Below are 12,871 nucleotides of genomic sequence, written 5' to 3' on the forward strand. Positions count from 1 at the left end.
AGTTAAAATCATACACTACTATAGTATAACAATTAAAATTAGTGAAACATCTACAGCAGTAAAATGCAACGTACACATTAATGCAGCAGTAATATTAATCCATAAACATCAGATATAATAACAAAACACTGACAGGGTACATGGTATTGCACAATGAGTACTTTTTACTTTTGGTACTTTAAGTATATTTAGCTGACGATACTTATCTAAGTTTCTGAATACAGTATTTTTAATTTGGTATTTGCATTTTTACTTAAGAAAAAGATCTGAATACTTCTTCCAGCACTGGGATTTGTTTTGTGCCACTTAAAGGAATAGTTTGACTTTTAATAAAATATGCTCATTCACTTTCTTACGGACTTAGATGACAAGATTGATACTTTAACGTTTAGCTGTAGACGGCAGCCGACTAGAAATGGGCAAACAGCTGTTCCTTTAATCTGTTGATTATTTCTCCAAATAATCCATCCATCCAGCTTCAACCGCTTGTCCGTACCAGCTGACATTGGCCGTGAGGTGGGGTACAAACTGGACAGGACGCCAGTCTATCACAGGGTACATAGAGACAGACAACTATTCACACTCACATTCACACCTACGGGGCAATTTAGAGTCATCAATTAACATAACATGTGTATGTCTTTGGACTGTGGGAGGAAACCGGAGAACCCGGAGAAAACCAACACAGACACAGGGACAACATGCAAACTCCACACAGAAGGGCCCCTGCCCAGGAACCCTCTTGCTGTGAGGCGACAGCGCTAACCACCACACCACCATGTCGCCCTCTCCAAATAATCATTGTCACAAATACTCAGCATAATTATTCAGATCTTAAAGTAACATCCTTAAATGACTTATGTTTGACTAACAGTCCAAAGCCCAAAGGTATTCAGTTTACAGTGATATAAAAAGTAGCAAAGCCTTACATTTATTTAAAAAAAACTAAACAAGTAAACAAGACAGCAAGTTTGGCATTTTTGCTTAATAAGTTAATACACACTTATCAATACTGTTATTTTTGATAAATTTACATTAGACTGATGTTATTTGTATGAGATGTATGTATGATTATTTATGGGGCCATTTAACAGATCGAATGGGAGAAAACTAAATCAAACACAGATCAATTAAATCCATAAAGTGTGTGTATACACACACACAGTACGTATATGGAATAAAAACAACAACGGCAAAACTGCTAAATTCAGGCACTTAAAGGATCCTTACTTTATTTTGTGTGGTAATACAAATGCATACAGAATTATAGAGGATAGGAGAGAAGATCCCTTTCATTGAATTCCATTAGATCGTACACATAAAATGACTAATAATTACATACAAGCCTTTTCTCTGTAGCTACATCCACAAGTACCCCAGCCCTCCACCGATAGCATGCATGGTCTTTTTGCTGTAAACGGATCTCAACAGTTCTTTATACCTATTGGTATTTTGTCAGAAGAAGAAAATAGACAGAACTAGAAGTATGCCATGAAACAACACGTGATGTAACGTCATACACAGATCGCACTCAATAGACCAGCATGATGCGTACAGTCATTTTATATTGAAACAGAAGCCTTCCGAGATCTGCACTGAAGCATGAACGGCGACCCTTTTTGTTCCGATATATTTCCTGTTGTCGAACATTTTCAGTCTTTGACACCGATTCATCTGGGGCCCATGTAACCCTCCCATCACCTGTATGTATGAAACAACATAACATGCCCACCCGGGCCTATCAGATAGAAATAACAACTAATTATGACATGACATAAAAACTGAGAGATACAATATATTGCAAGAGGTGAAACTTTAAAAAGGGTCGGTTCACCCAAATTATAAAATACACTGTCTCACTCTATTCTGTTGGTATTTAGTAGTGAATCCTCAGAACATGCTGTTGACAGATTCCACATGTCTTCAGTGAACTAAGAAAAACAGTTTACAATAAAGATGGTGGATTAGGGGGAACCTCCAAAAAGAGATGTTGCAACTTAAAAGGAAACTCCATTCACCCCCAACTTATTAAGATAGAGGCAAATATCTCTGAGACATATTTCAAGACCTAAATAAAAACAAAACTACCTCCATGGCTAAATACTTATAGTGTCAAGAGAGCAAATATGCCTTCAAAAAAAATAATAATTTGGGTGTATCGACCCTTTGACATTTTCTGAAGTTAAACCAGTTTGGCTTACATTTTCAACCCCTGTTTGTATAAGTAGCCGCTAATGATCATATAGTGCAGGCTTTTCACAGCGATCCAAATCCGAAACAGATCTGACTGCCGTTTGTTTTTTACATCCCTACTCGCACTTAAAAATATGAGCGGAAATGTATTCTACATGTCCAGAGGAATGGTTTTAAAGTATTCATAAAGATCAATAGCTGTAGACAAAATCAGTCAGATCTTTTAGTCTTTAACCATGGTTGCTAAGGTTCATAATTTTCAATCTCATCTTCTCAAATGTGTTCACTCAACCCAAGAAAATCTCTACGATCCTACCTACAGGGCTATTGGCTGTGCAAAATAGTTGATAAATGGCAGGCTACCCCAAGCATCGATTAGCAACAAACAGAAATGGAAGACTGGGCTCATTCTTTAAACGAAGAATGGACCCATTGCAACTAATAAGAGAAAGAGCTTTGTTAGACTCAAGGTTTCATTCTTCATTTCGGTCAGAGTCTATGAGGGCCAAATTACCCGGCTCACTCCTAATGAAGCAGGCGATCAAGTGTTCGTTTGCGTCCTCCATTTCCTCCTCAAACGCAGTGAGGAAGAAAGGAGGAAAGGGAATTGAATGAGAAGACAGAGTGACTCAGTAAAACATTCAGGTAGTCTATTCTAACAGTAACCCTAAAGCATGTACTCCCAACACAAGTGGGAATGAATATGTAGAAGCAGGTTTCCTGCGCGAGTGCAAAGAGCATCAATAGCACTGTGATTTGCTATCATTTATCCTTGCATAAGCATGTGGGAGAGAATGGGGACCAGGATTTGACTCTGGCCGGATTCTTGTCGCGGTGTAGAGATGATATTTCGATAGTGATGAAGGGAAACTTGGCCCAGTCAAAATCTTCATATTCACCATGACTATTGCTGCTACCTGCTTTGTTCTTTGATGTCAGCTAACATTAACAGAAACCCATCTGTTCGTAGTGTTGCCGTTTATACGTGTATCCAGCCTTCGCAGCAGCAGATAATATACCTCACTGTGTGAAAGCAGTCAGTCATTTTTCATTTAGAGACCGTTCCAACCAACCAAATGTTAGTTGGTGAAGCCCACCACCAATCAGATTCCACTGGGTTAATATGGACTGCCACCAAAATCTCATCCGTAATAGATGTACCAACAGGCTCCCCAACCAAAATAGATTGTCTCATTAAAGTGAAGTCCTTCAACCAATTAAATAACACAGACCGTAGCCAGATCTTCCACTCCAACATATCAGGTGTTTTCATTTAGTAAATGCGGCCACCACAGCCCACATGAGTTCGTTGACGTTGGGCTTTGTGCTTTCTTTCTCCGGCTCCAGCTCCAGCAGAGTGTGGACTCTCTTCATGCCCAGGTCGTACTGCTCGTCTTGGAGCGGGGCGAAGGCATTCTCGAGAACGTCGGATGAGTGGGCCAGAAGGATCAGGGACAAAACTCGCTTGTCCATGCGGTTGGGATCGTTGACCCACTTCTCCAAAACGGATTCCTGGACCTTCTTGACGAGGCGCTGTAGGCAATAACATTAAAATATGTGCTTTATCACATGCATTAAACTTTCTGCGATGCTCCGTTCCCGTGGGGACTTCCACCACGGAGACAGTTCATCTGAACACAATGCCCACAATGCCATGACACAGACCTGGGTTGTTTGAATAATGTGAAATAATGCATTAATCAATTCTACTCGTCTTTATGCTACCCTAAGCAGGTATTTATGCTGTTGCAGACAAAACATGCACCTTAATTCAGTCGGACTTAAGCCGGATACATGCTCACTCGAGTATAAACTGAATGCATTCAGACTGAGCATAAAAAATACTGCATGTTTCATAAAGTTTTTACATCTCAGTCAAGTATCTCCAACAATATAAATATGAGCCATTTTAATTCCATTACTTGTAAAGCTAAATCGACTTAATTACACCGTACCTGTTTAATGGTGCTGTTGGTGAGCGGATGTGTGGTCATGTCAAAAAGCAAAAAGTTCTGTTTCTCTGTGGTGAGGACACCTTTCTCCACCAGGTTTTTTGCCAGACGCTCTCGAACATTTCTCAGCTGGTAGTGCAGCTTCAGGGGGTTCCAGGTCTCTCCTAGAGGACAACATGAGATCCGTTTCAACATTAAAACACACGGATTCAGGGTCAATGTCATTTTTAACACTTCAAAATGTCTGAAGTGGCTCATGTCATCTACCCCTTTATTCCTGGCAGCTGTTGTCAAGATAGAAAATAGGGACAGCATAACGTAAAAAAGTGCAACCCCAGATAAACTAAAAAAAAAAAATTGTTAGTGATATTTAAATATTGCTGTTGCAGTCAGAACAGGAACCAGACGTGTGCGTTTTACGCTGAACACGCATTAGTGCTCACAGGCGTCTGTTTTAGAGGCAGTGCTGACGTCAAAGCAAACGAAGTTGTTTGTAAAAAGAACTAAAAGAAAAAAAATGTTTTGTTATTGTTAATAAAGCTTTTATTCTTTTATCTCACTTGTTCACTGTTAAGCTGACACAACTGCATAGTATCTTAATGACACAAGATATAAAGGTGACTCAAAAATGGCAACCATATTTTAGAGATTTTGATCTCACCACTCAGCAGCTCTATCCAGCTCTGGACAGTCTCTGGAGGCTGGGTTTCTTTAACGTGCTTCAAGGCCTCATCCAGTAGCACATCTCCTGTCGGGGCATCTGACTTGCAGATCACCTTAGCAAACAACAGGATACCATATTTGAACTAGGATGACTGTGTCTTACTACACTCACATCCTGTGTGAGCAGGAACCATTAAAACATTATCTTATATAGTGCGTTTCCACACAGCAAAAGTTTAGCGAAGGGATTCAATTCTTGGTTAGAAGACTATTACTAATCCCTACAGAAGAAATGAATCCTTCTTCTCACAGAAATCATTAAAGTTAATGTGGTCGCTTGCATCCTTGGGTCTGTGTTAGGGTCGATGCCGATACCGATTTTTTCCCCCACCAGCCTTTAGCCGATGACCGATACGGACTGCCGTATTTCTTGAGCTGATATTTGGAGCCGATTCTACATTTTCTCCCTTAATTTACATCCTAAAAATTACACAATGATGACAACAAATGTTACGAGTCTCAATTTTTTTTAAAAAAAAGGAACATTTACTGAACTTAAAAAAGGCTTCTCCAGCAACACAGAGCTGCCTGTGGACGCCTGTCTGTAAATAATGCCGGGAAAAAATCATCGGCGAACGCAGCACCTAAAAAACGCAAATATCGGCCGATAGGACCGGTGTATCAGCCTATCACTAGTCTGTGTGTCTCTCCCCCCAACTGGTCGAGAAAGATGGCTGTCCTCCATAGAGCTGGGTCTGTTAAAAGGAAGGTTTTTGCTGCCACTGTGTGCACAAGGTTGCTGGGTAAATACGGCATATATATTAATTAATTTATTTATTTGTATTATTATTATTATAGATAGATAGTGCGACTTGCTGCTGCGCATGGAGGAATTGTTTGGTCTCTGTAAATCATAAATGCGTGTGATAGAAATAGAGTGTGGTCAAGACCTACTCTATGTGTAAAGTGTCTTGAAATAACCTTTGTTATAATTTGGCACTGTAAATAAAAGTGCATTCAACTGACAGGTACCAAGGGTCTTGCAGCATATAACAGGTTGTTGTTGTTGTTTTTTTTAAATAGGTTGCTTCACGTCATCATAAGTCCTCACCTTCCTGGAGAGCAGGCTTTTCCTCCTCACCCCGCAAGCCTCCAGCTGTAGCCTCCCCCTGAGGGCCAGCTCCACCAACATGCACCCGCGGAGACCGGAAGAAATACAGTCGTTCCAGAAAGACGTGTAGCCCTGGAGAGAGAGGAGGAGGAGGAGGAGGAGGAAATCAGCCAAGGTGCAGCGCTTCACAACTTTAGCTGACGTGTTGGTTCGTTGGCGTCTGAGTACTTCCAGGTTGCAAACAGAAATTGCTGCTGGCAAGTTGTCAAGAAAACTGTACAGGTAACACCAACTACGAGCTTACGTGGAAAGCGAATTGGTTAATTAGCTTAACGTTAATTGCTTCCATTCCGCAGCTCGTTTAACAGTTAACGCCACCGTCTGCTTACGAGCAACACCATAATTACCAACCATACGCAAAAGGCTTATTATCAAACAGCATTTAAAGCAGGACACTTGCACACCTCTCGGTCCTTGAGGCCCAGCAGCAACACTTCCTCCATCAGCGTGAGCCTGGTTTCCTTCGAGTCCCCCTTGTCGTCGTCCTCCTCCTCCTCCCCGCGGCGCGCCGCCTCGTCCTCCTCTCCGCCGGACTCCCTGTCCCTGTCGGCGGCGGCGGCGCTGCGAATGGCCTCGGTCCTCCGCTGGACGAGGCCCGAGGTTCTCTGCGTGACAGTCGAGGCCATGGCTGGTGCTGCAAAACGATCAAATCCGAAGAAAAGCGCCTACCTCGACCAGGAGGGAAGCCACGCAGCATGTAACCTGGATGTTATATAAAGGTGAGGGACGGTTGAAACGGTCGAACCGATCGAATAAACAAAGCCGTTGACGTTAAAGCTCAGCTCGGGATTCCTGTTTCGGCTCTGCCCACTTCCTCATTCAACATGGTGGCAGTGACGTCGACTGTGGCCTGAACATGAACAGTGAACGCACCTCGCCTGTTGCCTTCAGGTGCTTTCGGAATTTCTGAAATGACTACTGGATGAAAAGAAAAGAAGAAGAAAAAGAAAACTATCTAGAATCTTTATTAAAAGCTATATTTAAAAAAGGGATACAGAATGAAAGTATTGCTTTTCCATAAAAAATATTAATATATATTTTTTTGCAGCTTTTCATGCTTTTATTATATAGGACAGACAGGAAATGGGGGGGGGGGCATGCAGCATAGGGCCACAGGTTGGAGTCGAACCCATGGCTGCTGCCTCGAGGACCTTCAGCCTCTTTGCATGGGGCGACAGCTCTAGCCACTGTTCCAACGCCCCAGATTAATATTACAGGTTTGACTTTCTGTCATGTTCTGTTTACATTGTAACAGCCAATAGCAGCTAGAATTGTGGGTTGCCAAGGTTGCCTGTTGTTTGGTGCAGCTACTCTAGGCTGGCACTGGGTGAAATGGAGTTTGCCGATCCTGCAGCTGAACCAAAGTCAATGTAGGCCAAACATTCACTTGATAAATTAAGATAAAGGAGTTCAATGGCAGAGGCGGGGTCCACCCTGGACAGGACGCCAGTCTATCGCAGGGCACATAGAGACGAACAGAGACAGACAACCATTCACACCTTAGGGCAATTTTGTAGAGTCATCAATTAACCTATGACATCCTTAAATATAAAAGCCTGGATGCATAAAGGTTTGAGTGGAGAAATTTATTTGAATGTACCTACAATGTTGCTGATGGCGTACAACGTGTTTATACGACCATTTACAATTTACAGTACGCTCCCTCCTCAAGCAAGCTTGGTGTAAATGGGTGAAAAATGTCATTCTTGAATAAGGTAGTTATTATTATTTTGACTGGTAAGAATCAAATCATCCCCCCACCACACACACACACACACACACACACACACACACACACACACACACACACACACACCACCACTTCAGTGTGTTTTATTTTAGAAATTTCATCTAATACACATGTATACTGATGTTTTAGCTGATAAAACAACGACAGCAGCCCCCTTGGTGTAACACATTTTTTATAAATAGTAGTATAGAATATATATAATATTTACCATTTATATATCAGCATTATATTCAGAAAAATATAGCATAGACGGTTTCTATTCTTCGAACAAGCCACAATGCAATATTGACTGTGAGCACAAGGTGGCAGGCTGCGTGTAGGAAATAGACGACTGGTCTGCTGGCAGTCCTCCTCTCCTCTTAACTACTCTGTCCCAGGAAATTGATGCTGCTAAATGCTCTTCAGAACATCCTCTTCATGCAATCAGTTTTTTGTTGAGAGGGGATTAGAGAAGACAAATCCCAACCACTGAGAATAAATCACATTATATATTTTCACACCAGTATTTTTTCCTAAATTTCGTTGGTATTAAATATAAGAATCTCTAGCTTCGAGATTTTTTATGGCTTGCCAAATATTATAGGACCCCTGTATCATTGGCAGAAGTCCAATCTTAATGATGACGTAGCAAATAAACTCCCAAACGTCCTCCACTTAACCTCACTGACCATCGATCTCCTCAACTCCAGTCCTCCTTGTTGTCCAAGTTACTTTGTGGTATCGGGCAGGACTTGTCATGCCTCGAGGACCTTCAGCCTCTTTGCATGAGGCGACTGCTCTAACCACTGTGTCACCGGCCGTCCCTGATTATTAATACGGGTTGGACAATCACTTTCTGTCACGTTCTGTTTACGTTGTAACAGCCAATAGCGGCTAGAATTGTGGGTTGCCAGGGTTGTCTGTTGTTTGGTGCAGCTACTGTAGGCTGGCACTGGGTGAAATGGAGTTTGCCGATCCTGCAGCTGAACCAAAATAAATATATGCCAAACCTTCACTTGTTTTAGCAGGAAAAGCACAGAGATAATGAGCCAGCATGCACCAAAGCTCAGCTCTGGAACTAGAGACACCTAAATGTAGTTCAGCCAATATTAATGTTATTTGTTGTATCTTTTTTTCCTGCCATGATGTCAAACATGTTAAAAAAAGGCAGAAGCAGATGTCTCAGCTAAAACATGTGCTTGGTGGCACGTTACTAGTCAGTATAATAACATAGGATTATTGTATTTTGTACTCGAGGTTTAGCTCCAAAACGGATTAGTTACTGGTATTTTTTTAATACAGTGCCTAACACAGTGTAGTTCTGTACATGTCAGGATGAGCAGTGATGAGTGCAGTATTATCTTACACGGCTTCAACCTGAATTATATTGCAGGTGCTTATTTCCTACAGAAACCCTACAATTGCAAAGACACAGCAAAATTAAAATCTTCATACGTTTTTATAGAATAACTCATAACTTATATGTCCTGTGTCCTATCTTAAGAGTGATTCAGATTTACTTCTTCCCTGAAATTGTTGTAACACAACAATGTGTGTCGAAGGTGTTTTTTGAGCGTTGCTGCTGTGAGCACTGAGTCTGCAATCAATCTGACAGTGAGGAGGAGTCCCACGCTCGCCCTGGGAGGCGTAGCTGTCCTTTTATGGTCAGTTGTGTCAGGTGCCGGGGGCTTAATTCCCCCCAGCTGTGAAACATTTACAGACAAAAGCATTATAATATGCACTGGGGTTTAAACCTGGGAGTAATTACATACCGTATGATTATAATCACCAGCGTTTCTGAACAGTAATACGTAAAACAGACATCTGTGACACACCTCTGCGTGACTCATGAAGTGAGTTCAGTTAGTATTAGATCAAGTTATGAATGCGTTCTGAAGGAGAAGTGGTTTGTAAGTAGATGATCACATGTAGCAACAACAACAGATACAGATAAAGATGACTTAATCAGTCAGAAATAAATGGATGCCTGAGGGGAAATTAGATCATTGAAACAAGCAGTGATTCAGTGAGGTTAAAGATTAAGCATTCAAACATAAATAAATGTGGAATAATTAAGAATCCCCCCCTGCAACCCCGACAGGGACAAGCGGTTGAAGATGAATGAATAATTAAGAATTTTATGGGAAATAATTATGTTGTATTATATTATGATGGTAGAAAATCCCTGTAGGTCCACTTAGTGTTTCGTTGCTTGAATAAATTGATGCTTAATTGATAATAGAAAGTGTATACCACCATAGCACCTAGCTCATTTTCAGTGTTCAGAGACATTTTTCAGATTTTCTGTTCTGCCACGGCACCTCATGTAACTCTGGGATTAATAAACAGACGACCACAACCAATCACTGAATAATACATTGTTAACACTTCTTTCTTATTGTTTTTATTACATTTCCGGTAACTTTCCATTTATTAGAGGTCTAAATAAAAAGATGTCCTGTTAGATTTGTTCTGTTACTTTGTATAAATGGTTGCCGCAGAGTTTCAACTTGTTTGCTGACAACTAAAAGCCTCAGCTGAGAGGAGACGTTAAAGTGAAGTACTGGTGTAAAATTATTCTAGGGTCTTTTCGGCAAATACACTCATCAAATAAGCAAAACAATTCTTTTCATGTAATAACTGTTAACGGAAAAATCCGGTATAGTCACTAACAGCCGAATGCAGCTAAAACTGATTAGCTCAGGGCAGCACGCCACGGTGAAGGCTTTGTACGGCTTTTTTAACCTCTTATACTGCTCAAGATAACACCAAACATCTTCAGTAGCATGATAAGAGCCCTTACACATTAACCAAAGCATCAATGGGCTCCTTTCTTTTGAATAGCACTTGGTTATCGACTTGAATGGACTTTACAACGAGAGGAGCTGGTACCGTGGCCAGTAGATAAGTCTTTCAAAACAATCTTTTAATAAACTCTGGGTTCTCTAACTACATTGTTGGTGCTTCGGCTAATGTGTAGGGACTCTTATCATGCTACTGCAGAGGTTTGGTGTTATCATGAGCAGTATTAGTGGGTAAAATAGCTGTTTTAATGCGTTCACCATGCTGCCCCTAGCAGAAGCATTCAGTTATTTTACTAGAAATATATGTACAAACACTTAATTAAAAGTCCTCAAGGTGTATGTTTAAAGGTAAGTGAAATGTAGCCTACTGAAAGTTACAAAAGTAAAAGTATGCAATGCAGACAAATGGCCCCTGTGATTTGAATATTGAAACATCAATGTAAATCAATATACTTAACATTTTACTGTTTTTGTTGTTTGTTGGAGTAAAACTAGAAAGTGGCATGAAAAGAAAAGACCCAAGTACCTTAAATTCAGTGTCTTTTTAAACAAGGCTACTTATATTTGTCGAAGTGTCCTTGGGCAAGACACTGAACCCCAAATTGCTCCCCGTGCTGTGCATGGGTGTGTAAATGTGATGTGCGCGGTTCGATTAGATTAGATGGTATGTAGATGTCTACTGCCATCAGTGTGAATGTCTGTGTGAATGGGTGAATGTGACAAGTAGTGTGAAAGTGCCTTGAGTAGTCAGAAGACTGGAAAGGCGCTATATAAGCACAAGTCCATTTACCATTTATATTTGACCACTGATGAGCAAAGAGAGATTTCTTATCCTTCCTGAATGTGGCGCACTATGAGTGGCCTAAATTAACTCACAGCTACATCACTGATTAAATACTCTCTACTTTATTCATCCTTGGTGAACTCTGCTGAAAGTCATCACACATCATAAACAGGCTAATAACAAACACTGTCTTTTTCTCTGAAGTTAAACAGCATGTAAGAGTGTCCTTAAAAATTCCATGGAGATTATTCTCCAGATGGTTGGAAATATGCTCTGTGTAAACAGCCATCTCTACTACCATCACAGCCAAGACAGTCGTCTGACACTCTGACCATCTAGGTAGAATATTTGCACACAGTCCAAGACGCTCAAGCATTTCGGCGTTAGGCCTGGAATAAATCGAACAAGTCTTGTCATGCTAATGTCCATGTACATGTAAAACTGTATAGAAGGGTTTAATATTGCAATACCAGACTAAAACACTAAATACAAGTGGGTACATTCAGATAAAATGTTTATAAAAGCAAAAAAATAAGCAAAAGATACAATATCTGTGAAAAAAAACCCACACACACCGCAAAATTCAAATATCCAACTGGACATAAATCTTTCTTGACATATCAGCTGATCATCTGCTACCCCACTGACACTATTAATAAACCTTTGGGTCCCCGTGAAGCCTGCCAGAGATCTACGGTTTCAAATGCTCCGAACAAAACATCTGTATTTTTCACTTTGTACATTTTTCTCACTGATCACTGAGGCCTGAATCACTCCCCAGAGTCTTAAAGGAGGCCACACTCAGGCCCATATTGGAGTCATTTCCTGTCTCTGGAGTGGGCAAAGGGGTTGACCCCTAGTGCCCCACTATATAAATGCACAAGAACACACTTACACACATATACACACTCTTTTAAGACAACACCCCACAGAGAGAACGAGGGGAGTCACTTACCATTGCACTGCTGTAAGTGAATTACAGAATCTCTCAATTGGACGCTACACGGCATCTCACTGGAGAGTAATGGCTGAGAAAATACAATTATATTTAATAGCTTGGGATATTCAAAAGCCCCAGTGAATACAGGAAGGCTGAGAAAAAGCAGAATCACAATTTTGGGATCGTATGTAGAGCAAAGGAAAGGAAGATCCTATCAGTTTTCTCGCAGCTTGTTACAATAATAAGAAACAAGATAGGAAAAGAGGCCAAAATGTATGAAAATAATTTCAGAATAAAAAGGTCACATCTGCAGATCTCTAGTTTTGAACTGGGATGAAACAGAAGCTTAGTGCAATTCACGGACATGATTAGGATAGCAGCACGTCCAAGGACATGCTGGCTTCAAGGTCAGGTGTAAGAATACTAAACAAGAAAGAAAGTGAAAGACAAAGAATAATGAGGTGAAAGAAAGTGAAAGCAGCAAATGTCTGCTTCAACATCTGCTCCAACTCGGCACAATTACTGGAAGTCCTTTGCCTTCGCCCTATTCACAGTGACATGAATAATAAACATAACAATGAGGCAATACATCTACAGCTTATAATGCAATTGACCACAGAGTCATTTGACTTCAC

At 40.8% G+C, this 12,871-nt stretch overlaps 1 protein-coding gene across 1 annotated transcript; it reads right to left on the reverse strand.

The window, feature by feature from the left end:
- Positions 1-1,216: 1,216 nt before the first annotated feature.
- Positions 1,217-6,813, reverse strand: LOC310959098 (Golgi phosphoprotein 3-like). Its single transcript, XM_083930332.1, has 5 exons — positions 6,384-6,813; positions 5,920-6,051; positions 4,807-4,921; positions 4,149-4,309; positions 1,217-3,726 (listed from the first exon to the last, which is right to left on the reverse strand). Exons 1-5 carry the CDS (start codon positions 6,603-6,605, stop codon positions 3,463-3,465), a joined length of 894 nt encoding a protein of 297 aa, XP_083786458.1. The 5' UTR covers positions 6,606-6,813; the 3' UTR covers positions 1,217-3,462.
- Between the last annotated feature and the right edge of the window lie 6,058 nt (positions 6,814-12,871).

The sequence above is a fragment of the Echiichthys vipera genome, assembly GCF_963691815.1.
Source record: "Echiichthys vipera genome assembly, chromosome: 16".
NCBI classification, from domain to species: domain Eukaryota; kingdom Metazoa; phylum Chordata; class Actinopteri; order Perciformes; family Trachinidae; genus Echiichthys; species Echiichthys vipera.

Bases quoted from the DNA above. Each gene is read 5' to 3' on its own strand.
- LOC310959098 (XM_083930332.1), bottom strand. From the start codon at position 6,605: ATGGCCTCGACTGTCACGCAGAGAACCTCGGGCCTCGTCCAGCGGAGG. The intron at 4,922-5,919 runs GTGAGGACTTAT...TTGTTTGCTAAG, and splicing joins AAAGCCTGCTCTCCAGGAAG to GTGATCTGCAAGTCAGATGC. The intron at 3,727-4,148 runs GTACGGTGTAAT...TATTGCCTACAG, and splicing joins CCAACAGCACCATTAAACAG to CGCCTCGTCAAGAAGGTCCA.